Source organism: Podarcis cretensis (genome assembly GCF_951804945.1).
Source record: "Podarcis cretensis genome assembly, chromosome: 6".
Taxonomy (NCBI): Eukaryota; Metazoa; Chordata; class Lepidosauria; order Squamata; family Lacertidae; genus Podarcis; species Podarcis cretensis.
Genome location: NC_137175.1, coordinates 29,592,393 through 29,605,066, shown reverse-complemented (window position 1 = coordinate 29,605,066; position 12,674 = coordinate 29,592,393). Strand labels below are relative to the sequence as shown.

The 12,674-nt window shown below is 43.2% G+C and overlaps 1 protein-coding gene across 1 annotated transcript in view; it reads right to left on the bottom strand.

Moving 5' to 3' along the window:
* Positions 1-3,869, bottom strand: part of AHCY (adenosylhomocysteinase) — a 29,804-nt gene extending 25,935 nt beyond the window's left edge. The window contains exon 1 of the mRNA XM_079979660.1: positions 3,711-3,869. Within this exon, the coding sequence (XP_079835786.1) occupies positions 3,711-3,738 (28 nt within the window). The 5' untranslated portion in view covers positions 3,739-3,869. The remainder of the gene's footprint in view (positions 1-3,710) is intronic.
* Between the last annotated feature and the right edge of the window lie 8,805 nt (positions 3,870-12,674).

The window sequence follows — 12,674 nt, the reverse complement described above, 5'->3', positions numbered from 1 at the left end:
ACTGTGTTATACTATGCTAAGAGATTTATTAAATTCTACCTCTGTTTTACAAAAAATAAAATAAAATATACAGGTAATCCGATTTAGGTGTAATGTCCTCTAAGTTACAAGAAACCATCATTTCCAGGCAATTTCTTCTGTAAAGTCTTTGAAGCAAGGTGCTTCTGGAATAAGGGCCGAGGGAGAACCATTCCATGGAACTGCAACATTCTACAAAGAATACATTTAAGACTGAGGGCATTTGTCAGCTCTAAAAGAACTAAGAGCAAGATAAACCCCAACCATAAGTTCTTTGCAACTAAATATAGCTTTCATTTTCCAAACACTGGTACATTAAACCTTTATGACACAGCACCACTTAGCTTGTATTACACCACATGCTAATCTTGCAGAAAATACAGGAAAACGCATTTGCCAAGCACTTAGATCTTTAAAAATCTTTTTTAAAAAGAAGGGTACAGCCAGCCAACAGAGCTCAGGAAACAAATATTCAGAGAAATCTCATAAAATATATGAAGAAGATACCATTTTAAAGCCTTTCAGGTGCAAACATCCACAATAAAAGCTGGCTCCTAAAAAAGCTAAAGGTAGTATGATACATCCATCATTGACACTGGTGGGCATACATTTTACTGTCACTCTGTGTGGCCAAGACCATATAGATCTGCAGCACTAAAACACCTTGGTGCCTACATGATCCAAAAGAGTGAAGAGAAGAATATGTGCACTGCAAGTAAGATCTCATAAAGTTACCCCACATATTTCTTTTCTGAAGCTCTTGAGTGCACATCTACTTCCTTTGGTTCTGTCTCCTGTCCAAGTTCAAGGTATCCTGCCTGTTGTCTTTGTAGAGGCACCCGCCTGGCTATTGTTGAAAACAGAATACTAGCTAGAAGGACCTCTAATTTGGATCTAGTAAAGCTGCAGACCTGGAAAGAAGCCCCACTGGAATCAGTGGGACTTAGTTCTAAGGAGACATAAAAGGTAAAGGGACCCCTGACCATTAGGTCCAGTTGCGGATGACTCTGGGGTTGCAGCACTCATCTCGCTTTATTGGCCGAGGGAGTTGGCATACAGCTTCCGGGTCATGTGGCCAGCATGACTAAGCCGCTTCTGGCAAACCAGAGCAGCGCATGGAAACGCCATTCACCATCCCGCCGGAGCAGTACCTATTTATCTACTTGCACTTTGATGTGCTTTCGAACTGCTAGGTTGGCAGGAGCAGGGACCGAGCAAGGGGAGCTCACTCCGTCGCTGGGATTCGAACCACCGACCTTCTGATCGGCAAGCCCTAGGCTCAGGGGTTTAACCCACAGCGCCACCCACAAACCCTGAAAAGAATGTTCTTAAAAGAATGTGCATGGCAATGTCAACTTTTCCTCCTGCAGAAGTGCTACTCAGGAGCTTCACAGCACCCTATAAATTTGACATTAGCAAATTGCTGCATCAGATGCTAGAACTAAAATATGGGAGGGATATAACAAAAACAAAAAAAAAACCATGGTATAGTAGGGCAAGCACACTTTGCAGTGATTTCTAGTAACTATAATTCAGTAAGTAGAATTGGCAACCATAAGCCAAGACTTCATCAAGGTGGTTGAATAAATGGGCACTCAAGTGTTAAGGAAACAAAAGTTTGAGTAGGTGGTGAGGGTAGTGGGAGGCAGTGGACACATTTCAGCCCCACTATGATCTGCGACTTTGACCCATCCCACTGGGCACTATTTCATCACAACATATGAAAGAACCTTAGGCAGGATTTGGCACTGTTAATACCTTTGTTGTCTTCTGAAAGCACTTACTAGTATTTCATTAACCTAAATAGGTCTTTCATTAACCTAAATAATTTTGTCTTCTCAGCAGCATTTGCTGCCCTTTGTAGTTCAGAGGCTTCTGTCTGTGCCTGTTTCTGCTAGACCAAGCCATAAAACCAAAGGCCAAAAACAGTTGGGTTCCTGACTGATTGGAAGGTTGGCAGTTCGAATCCCCACAACAGAGTGAGCTCCTGTTGCTCTGCCCCAGCTTTTGCCAACCTAGCACTTCAAAAGCATACCACTGCAAGTAGATAAATAGGTACCGCTGCGGCGGGAAGGTAAACGTCATTTCCATGCGCTCTGGCTTCCATCACAGTGTTCCGATGCAACAGAAGCGGTTTAGTCATGCTGGCCACATGTCCCAGAAAACTGTCTGTGGACAAATGCTGGCTCTCTAGGCCTGAAGTGAGATGAACGCCACACCCCTTAGTCGCCTTTGAGTGGACTTAAGCATCCAGGGGTCCTATACCTTTACCTTACCTGACTACACTGTGTCTCATAATCTTATGAGAGACTCTTGTGGGAATGAACCAAGAAAAGACTGACAAATGTTGCATCAGGTAAGTGACATGAAGCCTTTTAAGTGGCAGAGAAACAAAAGTGCTGATGCAAACCGCTTAATGGGTAACTGGGATGCCAGCATTAACCTTGAATAGAACTGGGATGTCTTGTTTTCCCCCCTGCCCTACCCAAACTTCAGATACTTCAATAATTGAATGGAAAATAGAGAAAGGGCAGTTTTAAGATCTTCACACTTTGGTATAAGATAGCTAACTTAAGCACACGTCAGGTTCTTGTAACTGAGTAGCAAGATCTTTTGGTGACCCGCTACAGTGAATCCCAGTGATTTGCATGGTGAAACCTACTTAGAGATTTTTTCCACATTTTCTCAGTACATCAATAGCTTCATTTTTCATTCTCATTTAAGCACATGACAGGCATTCTGCCTGTCGATCATTGTTTCAGATGTCTTCAGATCATACACTAAGCATCTCTAGAAGAGGCCAAGATGGGAAAAGCCCAAATTAAAACTATAAAGAAATAGGGGGGGGGGGGAATCTTCTTAACGTATATCAAAGCCTGATATTCTGACGTAGTCATACGATTGCACAACTTTCCCTTTAAGCCTCTGCCCTAGTTTTAAGCTCCTTCTGCAAAGGTAGCAGATTACGACGTTGCGAAACACTTTATTGTACGCGACTGGAGAAACGGGGTGGGTTTCTTATCCAGTTCCAAAAATCCCTTCTATCTCTGACGGATCTACCCACGTATTTCAAAATAGTCAGGCTTCTCCCTAAGCAGGGGCGATTCATAGAAACCTGCAGCGTGCTTAACGCAGGGAAGCAGCAGCGACGGCTTGACAGCATGGTCCCCGAGAGCATTCTGGGAAATGCAGTCCTCGCGGCTCCACGACCAGGAAACAAACCTTCTGCCGAATGATCAGAGGGACTACATTTCCCAGAAGCAGACCTTTCTCCTGAGCCCACATGGAGTTTGCTCAGAAATTACACGCTAGCCCAGCTAAGCCAAAGTCCATTTTGGACTACGGGAAGGAGAGGGGGGGAAAAGCCCTCCCTGCACACCAGAACTGGGCTAGGGGGGGATAACATTTAGCATCATCATTATTAATATTTGCAAATTCTACTTTTTTAAAAAAATGGTTGCGGGAGTGGAGCGAGAACAATGAAAACGGTGCAAAAGAATTCATTTGCCTATAAAACATCACGACGAAGAAAAGAGAGAGGGGGAAGCATGGCAGAAAACGCACCATTCCAGGCCCAGCCACCCCCGATGAAAACCGGGAGCACGCTAGTTTTCTCGCTCGCTCGCTCTCTGCAGGCCTTAAGCACCGAGAGCAATCAAAAGCCACAAAAAGATGCAACGAGACTCCCTTACCAACTTTGTAGGGCAGCTTGTCGGACATGCTGGCGCTTCTGCGGCTGGAGGGGCGCGGGAGCGAGAGGCGAGAGGCGGCGAGAACCCACTGGCGGCAAAATGCAGGCTTTAAATAGACTCGCCCGGGTTGACAAATGTACGAGGCCGCCTCCACCAATCCCCTTGTAGGGCACGGAGGGGGCGCGGCCTCGGGATGCGCAGAGGAACAGGAAGCGCGCGGCGGCGGCGGCTAGCCGGGCCTTGGATCGGGGATTCCGCGCCGGTGGGCGCAGGGAGAGGGGAACGGCTCTTGCGCCTCCGCCTCCTTGGGTTTCAGCTGTGCTTTTATTTCGGGGTGCCTCTCCTTCCAGGGCATAGGCACACAGCTGTCAACGTTTCCCTTTTCTTGCGAGGAATCCTATTCGGAATAAGGGAATTTCCCTTAAAAAAAAGGGAAACGTTGACAGCTATGCATAGGCAGCCTCCAGATTTCAGAGGTCGAGAAAGGGATTTTCCGAGGTAGCCGCGGTGAGAAAGCAGGAGAGTAGATTCAGCGACAGAGGAGACGAAATGGACCATTGAACTCAGCATTTTCTACTGGCAGGAGCTTTCCGGGGTTTCAGACCGTGGAACTGTAGAGTTGGAAGGGACCACAAGGGTCACTCAGTGTTTCCCAAATTTGCACTCCGAAAACAGCTGCAGACCCAACTCCTATCATCCCTAGCTAGCAGGACCAGTGGTCAGGGATGAGTGGAATTGTAGTCCAAAAGCAGCTGTTTGGGAAACAACTGAACCCCCTGCAATGCAGGAATCTTTTGCTCACTCTCACCTGGAGATGCCAGGAATTGGAGCAGATATGCAGAGCTCAGGGCTGCCCCAGTCATGAGACAAGGTGAGGCGACCACCTTGGATGGCAGGATCCGCAGGGACAACACATCCCAGTACAGATCTTTATCCCATCCTCTCTGCTCCTGATTTAGATTTTCACTCACCACGTCTTCCCTGGTGGGGAGGAGGAGTGCCATTTTGTGGTTTGCCTCAGGAACCAGTCTTGAACTAGTCCTGGCAAAGCAGGTGGTCTGCTGAACTGCAGCCCATCCGGCCCAATTTTTGCTGTGATCCTTGAATGATCAAGGCGTGCAGCTTTGAGAAGAGAGACTGTCACGTCAGTGATAGCTTTGAAGTGCTGTTTGTTTGATTTAGTGAACCCAGCCCAGAGATTTGCCTTTGAATGATCAAAGGAATCCAGATAAAAATAAAATTTTGCTAACACAGTGAAAGATGCCCTTTTTACCTTTTGAAGTTTTCATGGCCTGTGCCTATATGTTTCCCATGAATTATCATGGTCTAAGATTCCCAGATTCAGTCCCCAAAAGAACTATGGTTTGTTTTTTTAAGGGAAGTGGGAATATTTCACAAGGCACAGCTTCCTCTGTCTTGGTAGTAGAGTGATTGACAGAAGTTGTGCTTTATGGTTTCTTTTCTGTGTATCTCAGTGATGTGTATATTTATTTGGAAGTAAATGTGCCCTGGATTACAACAGCCTTACTCTTCTCACGTCTAGGGACAACATCAAGATCTCCAGCATTATGAAAACAGTGAGATGCAGTGATTGTCAAGCCCAGAACAGTTCCTGAGACTAAACTAAAGAGAACAAAAAAGGATGCAATCCAGGAAATATGTATAAGATCATGGTTTTGAGCACATTTGTCACTCCACAACTGTTCTTAATATACCAGGCTCAGCTTTGCCCTCCCACATTTTATATACGAGTCACTTATATTTATGTTCACATGTGCAATAACAATGTGCTTTGTTTGCTCAGCTCTTTTGTCCTGCACTAAGCCACAAATGCAATAGCAATCCCTGGTGGGATCATGCTGAGTCCTGTAATATAGATATTTACCACAACACTAGGTTTTATATGTCTGCTATACTGCATTGTACCTTAAACACTAGAGGCTCTTTTAGCGTAATCATCTATGTCTCCTACTTGCTGGTAATGTGCAGGTTGCCAGCTCAGATCATGAGTCCATTTACTGCCCCCTGGAACAACCAATCCCATGCAGGCACATCAAGCCAAGGCAGTTAAGTAATGCACCATGTGTTTATATTGGCTGGATTTATATTTATTTAATTTTGTTTTGCCATCACATTTTCTCTTTTTACGCGAGCCGTGCTTATCTGGAGATAACCACGAGAGGAGTAGAAACGTGAGGATAACAGCTTCCCCCTGTCCCAATAAAATTATTAGAAAGGCTTTTGAATCTCTCTTCTAGTTGGGTGATTACTGTGGTTCCCTTAGTTTCTATTTTTTAGGCCGATTTCTCACTTTGCTGCAAACCTTTTTCTGGACGAAACCACTTCGAATGGCAAGGGAGGGTGGTTCCCTTGAAGATTCTGTAAAAACACACCAATCATTCCATCCCCATAAAAATATCATGCCACTGAGAAGGTGTGGCTAGGACAGAAACTTTATTTCTGACATATAGGGGCCCTGTCTGCACTATACACTGAAAGCAGTATTAAACCATTTTTAACAGCCAAGAATCTTGGGAAGCATACTTTGTTATGGAAGCTGGGAATTGTTTGGATACATTATCTCTGTCCCTGCTTCAATTCTAAGAGGACCTTGGGAAAAGGGATTAATTGCTAAACCATTTTGGGAATTATAGCTCTCTTTGGAGGGACGCAGGTGGCGCTGTGGGTTAAAGCCTCAGCGCCTAGGGCTTGCCGATCGAAAGGTCGGCGGTTCGAATCCCTGCGGCGGGGTGCGCTCCCGCTGCTCGGTCCCAGCGCCTGCCAACCTAGCAGTTCGAAAGCACCTCCGGGTGCAAGTAGATAAATAGGGACCGCTTACCGGCGGGAAGGTAAACGGCGTTTCCGTGTGTGGCTCTGGCTCTGGCTCTGGCCAGAGCAGCAATGTCACGCTGGCCACGTGACCCGGAAGTGTCTCCGGACAGCGCTGGCCCCTGGCCTCTTAAGTGAGATGGGCGCACAACCCCAGAGTCTGTCAAGACTGGCCCGTACGGGCAGGGGTACCTTTACCTTTACCTTTACCTAGCTCTCTTTGGGGAACAGGATCCTCCTAACAACTCTCAACACCCTTAACAAACTACATTTCCAGGATTCTTTGGGAAAGCCATGACTCATTGATCACTGCACTGTGACCGTAAACCAATCTCTGTTTGTTGTGCATGTTCCTATTAACCCTCTTCTGAACAAAGCTCAGTCTTACAACCAAGAATTGCAGGGCCCTGAGAGACCCCTCAGATGACATCTAGAGTATTCCCTTCCATCCCAGTTTACAGCAATATCCACACTTATCTGCTCAATTTAGTGGTTGCTTCTTACAAGCATAATTTCCTAAGCAGGTGGGCAAGTGCAAGCCTTGTGTTAATCTGCTCATAGATAATCTATACATTAATAGCAGGTGGATAGGGCCTGATTGACATGAGGGCCACAGCTAATGGGGAGGGAGCACATGCCATTTTCTTCTCTGCTGCGATCCCAATGAAATCCCGCCTCCCACATTTGCTGCTATTAGCTTCAGAAGGAAAGTTCCCATGGAGGTTTGGCAGGGAGGCAATTGGCATCAGGATTAGTAGGTGAGGAAAAGAATTAAACTTCCCACCCTGCATGCTTCAGCCTTCAGAGCTACCTTTCCCAGCACCCATAACAAACTAGAGTTTCCTTGCATGAAGTCATGTGCTTTAAATATGCATTGAATCTGCTTTAAATGTATAGCATGGATCTGCCCATGTGGTTCATAAATATGTTTTCAGCATTATACAGTGGTACCTCAGGTTAAGTACTTAATTCGTTCTGGAGGTCCGTTCTTAACCTGAAACTGTTCTTAACCTGAAGCTCCGCTTTAGCTAATGGGGCCTCCTGCTGCTGCCGAGCCGCCGGAGCACTGTTCTCATTTCTGTTCTCATCCTGAAGCAAAGTTCTTAACCTGAAGCACTATTTCTGGGTTAGCAGAGTCTGTAACCTGAAGCGTATGTAACCTGAAGCGTATGTAACCTGAGGTACCACTGTACGTTGTTTGCTCCCGAGTGTGTTATCTGCTTGCATATAAATGGAACTCCCCAGCAGAGGGCAGATATGATATATTCTATAACCATCGGAAAGAAAAGTTGCCTTTCAGTTGGATAAGAACTTTATTTTGATTAATTTCTGGAGAAAAATAATGTGATAAAACCACATCTAATGCATTGTGGTAATAGTACCACCACCCCCAGAACTTATAATCAAAAGATAGTTTCTGTTACAAGTACAGTTTTGATAGTGAATAATTCTTAATATGTTAAGCACATTTCACTTTTAGAGTTTGTAGTTTGCAAATACTGTATGTGGAATCAATAAACTGGCCTATCACAGAATAAAAAGGCAAAATATTGCCAGTTCAGTTAGACTAATGTACCATTTATAAATCAGCAGCAGCCACTGAAATAGCAATATACTGCTTTTATTTTGGGTATAATTTGTATAATTGGGTTAAACTTTGGAAAATCTATAAAAATAATTGGCAAAAAACCCATATTGAATAATAGCCTTATGGCCAAAGTCCTGTAAGAACTGGAGTTGCTGGAATGATGTGTATAAACATAGTTGTTAATTATTCTAGAAGCATGGATAATTAAGCAAATAGTGTGAGACATGGCTCTGTACCTTCTGTTATCTAATCACGAGTGTGTGGTGATGTGGGCTTTCAAAAAGATGAGAGATGAGAGAATATTCCTATTCTACCACCCCCATGCCTGCACTTCTAAATTCGCATCCTCTTTCCCACCCTGTAATAATGCTCAAAGGGGACTTGTTCTTCTTAGCAGTGCTGAAGGTGCAGGGTTGAGATGAAAGAAATGGGTATCTTATATCAGTAGTAAGACAGTCCCTGCTCTCAGGTTCACAATAAAAAAGACACAACACTGGAGGAAAGAAAGCTCTCAGGAGGACGTGCAGGCTAGATAGAAGCCAGAATACTGTTAAGACCAGATGGTACATTGACCATGGCATAGATCGTCTCTGGTCTAAGTAAGCCCAAAACATCCTAGGCTGGGGGGATGATCATGATGAAATTGACAGTGTGATCCACAGACATCCATAAAATCAGAGGTCTGCACATTTCTGGCTTCCCATAATTTGTGGTCACCATTCTTCTTTTTTGGAAGTCCTCTGAACATGCCACAGAACATGGAGGATGACAGGGAAGCATGTTCAAGCATCTGACATTGACCAGGGGACCAAGGACCACTGGGAGGCTACACACCTTTCCAAGAAGTACAAAGGGGAGAGCAATCTGGCCCCATCCATCAACCAGAGAAGGAACAATTGCAGGGACCTTGCTTGCCTACCTGTCAGAAAGGATACTCTCTTCCAACTTCCAGTTGACCTAGGGCTGGAAAGCTTAAAGGAAAGCACATTTTGATCTCTGCCATCAGCTAGGAAGCTAAGCCAGTGTAGTAAGATTGTCAGATGAGGACCTGGGAGACCAGGCTTCCACTGAAGCTCAGTGCATGACCATGGGTCCATCGCCATCTCTGAGCTGATCTCACAAGGTAGTTGTGAGAATAAAATGAAGAGGGAAGAATAATCTATGCTGTCTTGAGCTCCTTGGGAGGAAAGAGGGAATATAAATGTAGACAATTAATAAAAATGGGCTTCTGGGTTGTGTGGGTTTTTATATATATATATATATATATATATATATATATATATATATATAAAATGTATGTATATGTGTATGTGTGTGTGTGTTATTACAATCTATTGCAAGCTGCCTTGATGATCATTTCATCAAATGGAAGAATAAAAATATTCTGAAATAAATAATTAGATGGATGGGTTTATCCTAGGAAAGATCAGGTCTCAATCTCACTTTGGAAATGTGTATACATGTGTGTGTATTATTTATATTGCTTCAGGATAGAGTGATTTTGAATCTCCTGAAGCTCAGCAGCATGCCATAGGGGACCCACCTTCTCTCTTCTCTCAACTAGGAATTGGAAATGAGCAGTTTCTCATTGCTGAGATCTCCAAAGCTCAGAAGGGCAATATGAGAAATCCCTCTTCTCCTTTCCTTGAGAGAGGAAGGAGGTTCTCTCATGTGGACTTGGATTAGGCCCTTTGCCAAATGAATTGGTAACAGTGGCGTGCAGTCAGTAGACTAGGGGGACCAGGCTAGTCCTTTAAATGTTCCTGGTAAATTAGAGTATTAAAGGCTGGTGCTTCCTTCCCAAAGCCCAGGAAGCTTCTGCCCGGCTTAGGGAGGGAGGCACAATGCTCACATGCACGATGTCAGGCCGTCATGAAATCATACGTGTAGTGTTCCCCCCCCCCCCATGGTCCTCATAAACTGATGTCTGGCCCTAACTGTTCCCCTACGAAAAAATTCACCGCACGCTACTAATTGGTTGAGGCCTCTGAAAGCAACATAGATTCTAGATGGTGTCATTTCCCCTCCTAGATTTTTTTTGTTCATCTTCCAAATTGTGGAAGGAGACCTGATCATTGCTGACATATTTATAATAACCAGATCAATCTAATTACCTATGTTTTCAAATCACCTTACTTGTTCTTCAGGAAATGATAATCACCTCTGTCCTGAATACACAGCTTTACTATGTATCGCAAGGCCTATTATTTTCTCTTTTGACTCATCTGATAGTGAGCAGGAGTAGCTAAAATGGAATTTAAAATGTGAGAGTTAATAAGCATCTGCCCACTCTTTTGGGTGGCAGCATGTTCTCAAACTTGGCTGAGGAAAGGGAGCCAGCGATCAACCATGATCTACCAAAACCTCCAGGGGATCTACCAGTAGATCGCGATCGACCTGTTGGACATCCCTGCTACAAGTCAAACATGTTTGGACTAAGACAAAGAAGAGGGAGCGTAAACCAGAACTGCACACTCTATTAATCAAGATTTCAACATTTTGATATAGAAAGTGCTTTGCAGTCATTACCTCTTTTAATTTTATAGCAACTCTTCATCAGTTATTGAATTATGATTAGTTCTACAAAACAAACTTACCCAAAACCACCTGCATATATAATTGACCGAGTGAAAATATGAATCTGACATTCCTGCGTTCAAAGCCAATATTTTATCCATTTGCTTCTGTTCCTGGTTCTTCAGGAAGCGCTTAGGAAGCATAATATTAAGTCTGCCAGACTGAAATCTTGCTATTCAAGTCTAATCATCAAGAAATTGCATAAGAACATCTGGCAACTTCGGGAACATGTGGAAGTGCAAATTCAATCACAGCTACAGAGGTTACTCCTTCAGATCAAGGATGAAGTATAATTAAGTTTCATATTGTGTGGGAAGGTTTCACACTTCACCCATCTCACAATTGGTAAAGAAGATGATTGCAGCAGTCTTCATGCATTGTTGGTGCAGCACCAATCAAAAGTACCAATCTGACAGAGGTGCGATACTTAATGATTTTATTTTATTTGACTATATATTATGATGTAGAGTTACTGTGGTTTTCATACTCAAGTTATGTTAAAAATGTTAGCATCACATCATAATAACAAAGTAAAAAAGAGAATATTTATGCATGTGAGAAGTGCTTGTCTCACTGTGTGGTATAAGTACAACCAGTGGTTTTTTCCTAGAAAACTAAGTGCTAGTACTCACCATGAAGTTGTTACAGTAAGTGTCATACTTTTTAACAACAAAAAAAGTAGGGCCGGTACTGCGTGCCCTTGAGTACCCCCCGGGGGGAAGCACTAAACTACACATTGCCAAAAAAGAGGGAAAGCATCGTAAGAAAAAGAGGACAATTATTTGCTTAAGTTTGCATACGCTAATTTATAAGCATAAATGGAAACTCAGAATTACTGTTATGTAAATAGAAACTCAATACATCTTACTATAGTGAGACAGTCTGCGCTGAGGTGACCTGTGTGCCTACTCAATCTACTGTCCAGGTGCCAACTGCTGATGGATAATTTCAAGGTCTCTGCTCTTCCTTATGATGTCTGCTGAAAAAAAAGCAGGAAAGAAAAACAGGAAGGTACAACAGGAACACCATGGTAAAGAACAAAAGCAAAACTCTGTCATGCAGAAATAACACGTCTTCAAAGAAAAAGTCCAAAGTCTGCTCTGCTTACACAAATCTTTTTATTAGAGAATGTTTCATTTTAAATCAATGTACAGGCAGTAAAGCAGCATATAAAATTCCCTAGAAATTTGGGTGTATGCAGAAGAGGTTTTAGTATGCAAGAATAGCAAGCAGCATATAATAAGGCATTTAAGTCCTGTTACTAAATCACAAAAAATTCCAAACCAGCAATGTTACTGCTTATCACCACCACCACCACCACCACCACCATTCATTTATTAATCACCTTGTAAACAACTATTTCAAGGTGATTTACACATAATATTATTAAAAATTGTTGAAAACATAAATACACAGCAACTAAATTTAAAACCAAAGCTAAAACCCCAGCAAACTAGATACTTCTGGTAAAGAACTATTTATCCAGCTGGCAAAGCCTGTTGGGGAAAAAAAGTCTTAATTTATATCCGGAAAGTGAAGATAATGAGTACCTGTCATATATTGACAGGAATGCTGTTCCACAGAACAGGACAGCCACACTAAAGGCCCTGCTCAGTGTTACCAAGGCTTCAGAGATCTTTGAAACTTGCAGGAGAAACTATCACACAGACCGTAGGGATATACTGTAGATGTTGCAGTTATCTTTAAGATGAATAGAATCTTAAGATCAAGTCTGTCACTTAGGATTGTCAGAGAATGTTAAGGTCAGTTGACTGATGTCGTACATATATGTGGGGCCTGCTTACTAATAAAATATCTCTGTTCTAATCACTACATTACTACACTGAATTTGTCTTCATATAAAAGACAACACATAGACAGTGTTAAAGTTACTACTGAGGCAATACAGTACATATAAGAGATCTGGAGAATGGCAGGTGCAGGGCTTGATCAAAGGAGGAGTATTGTTG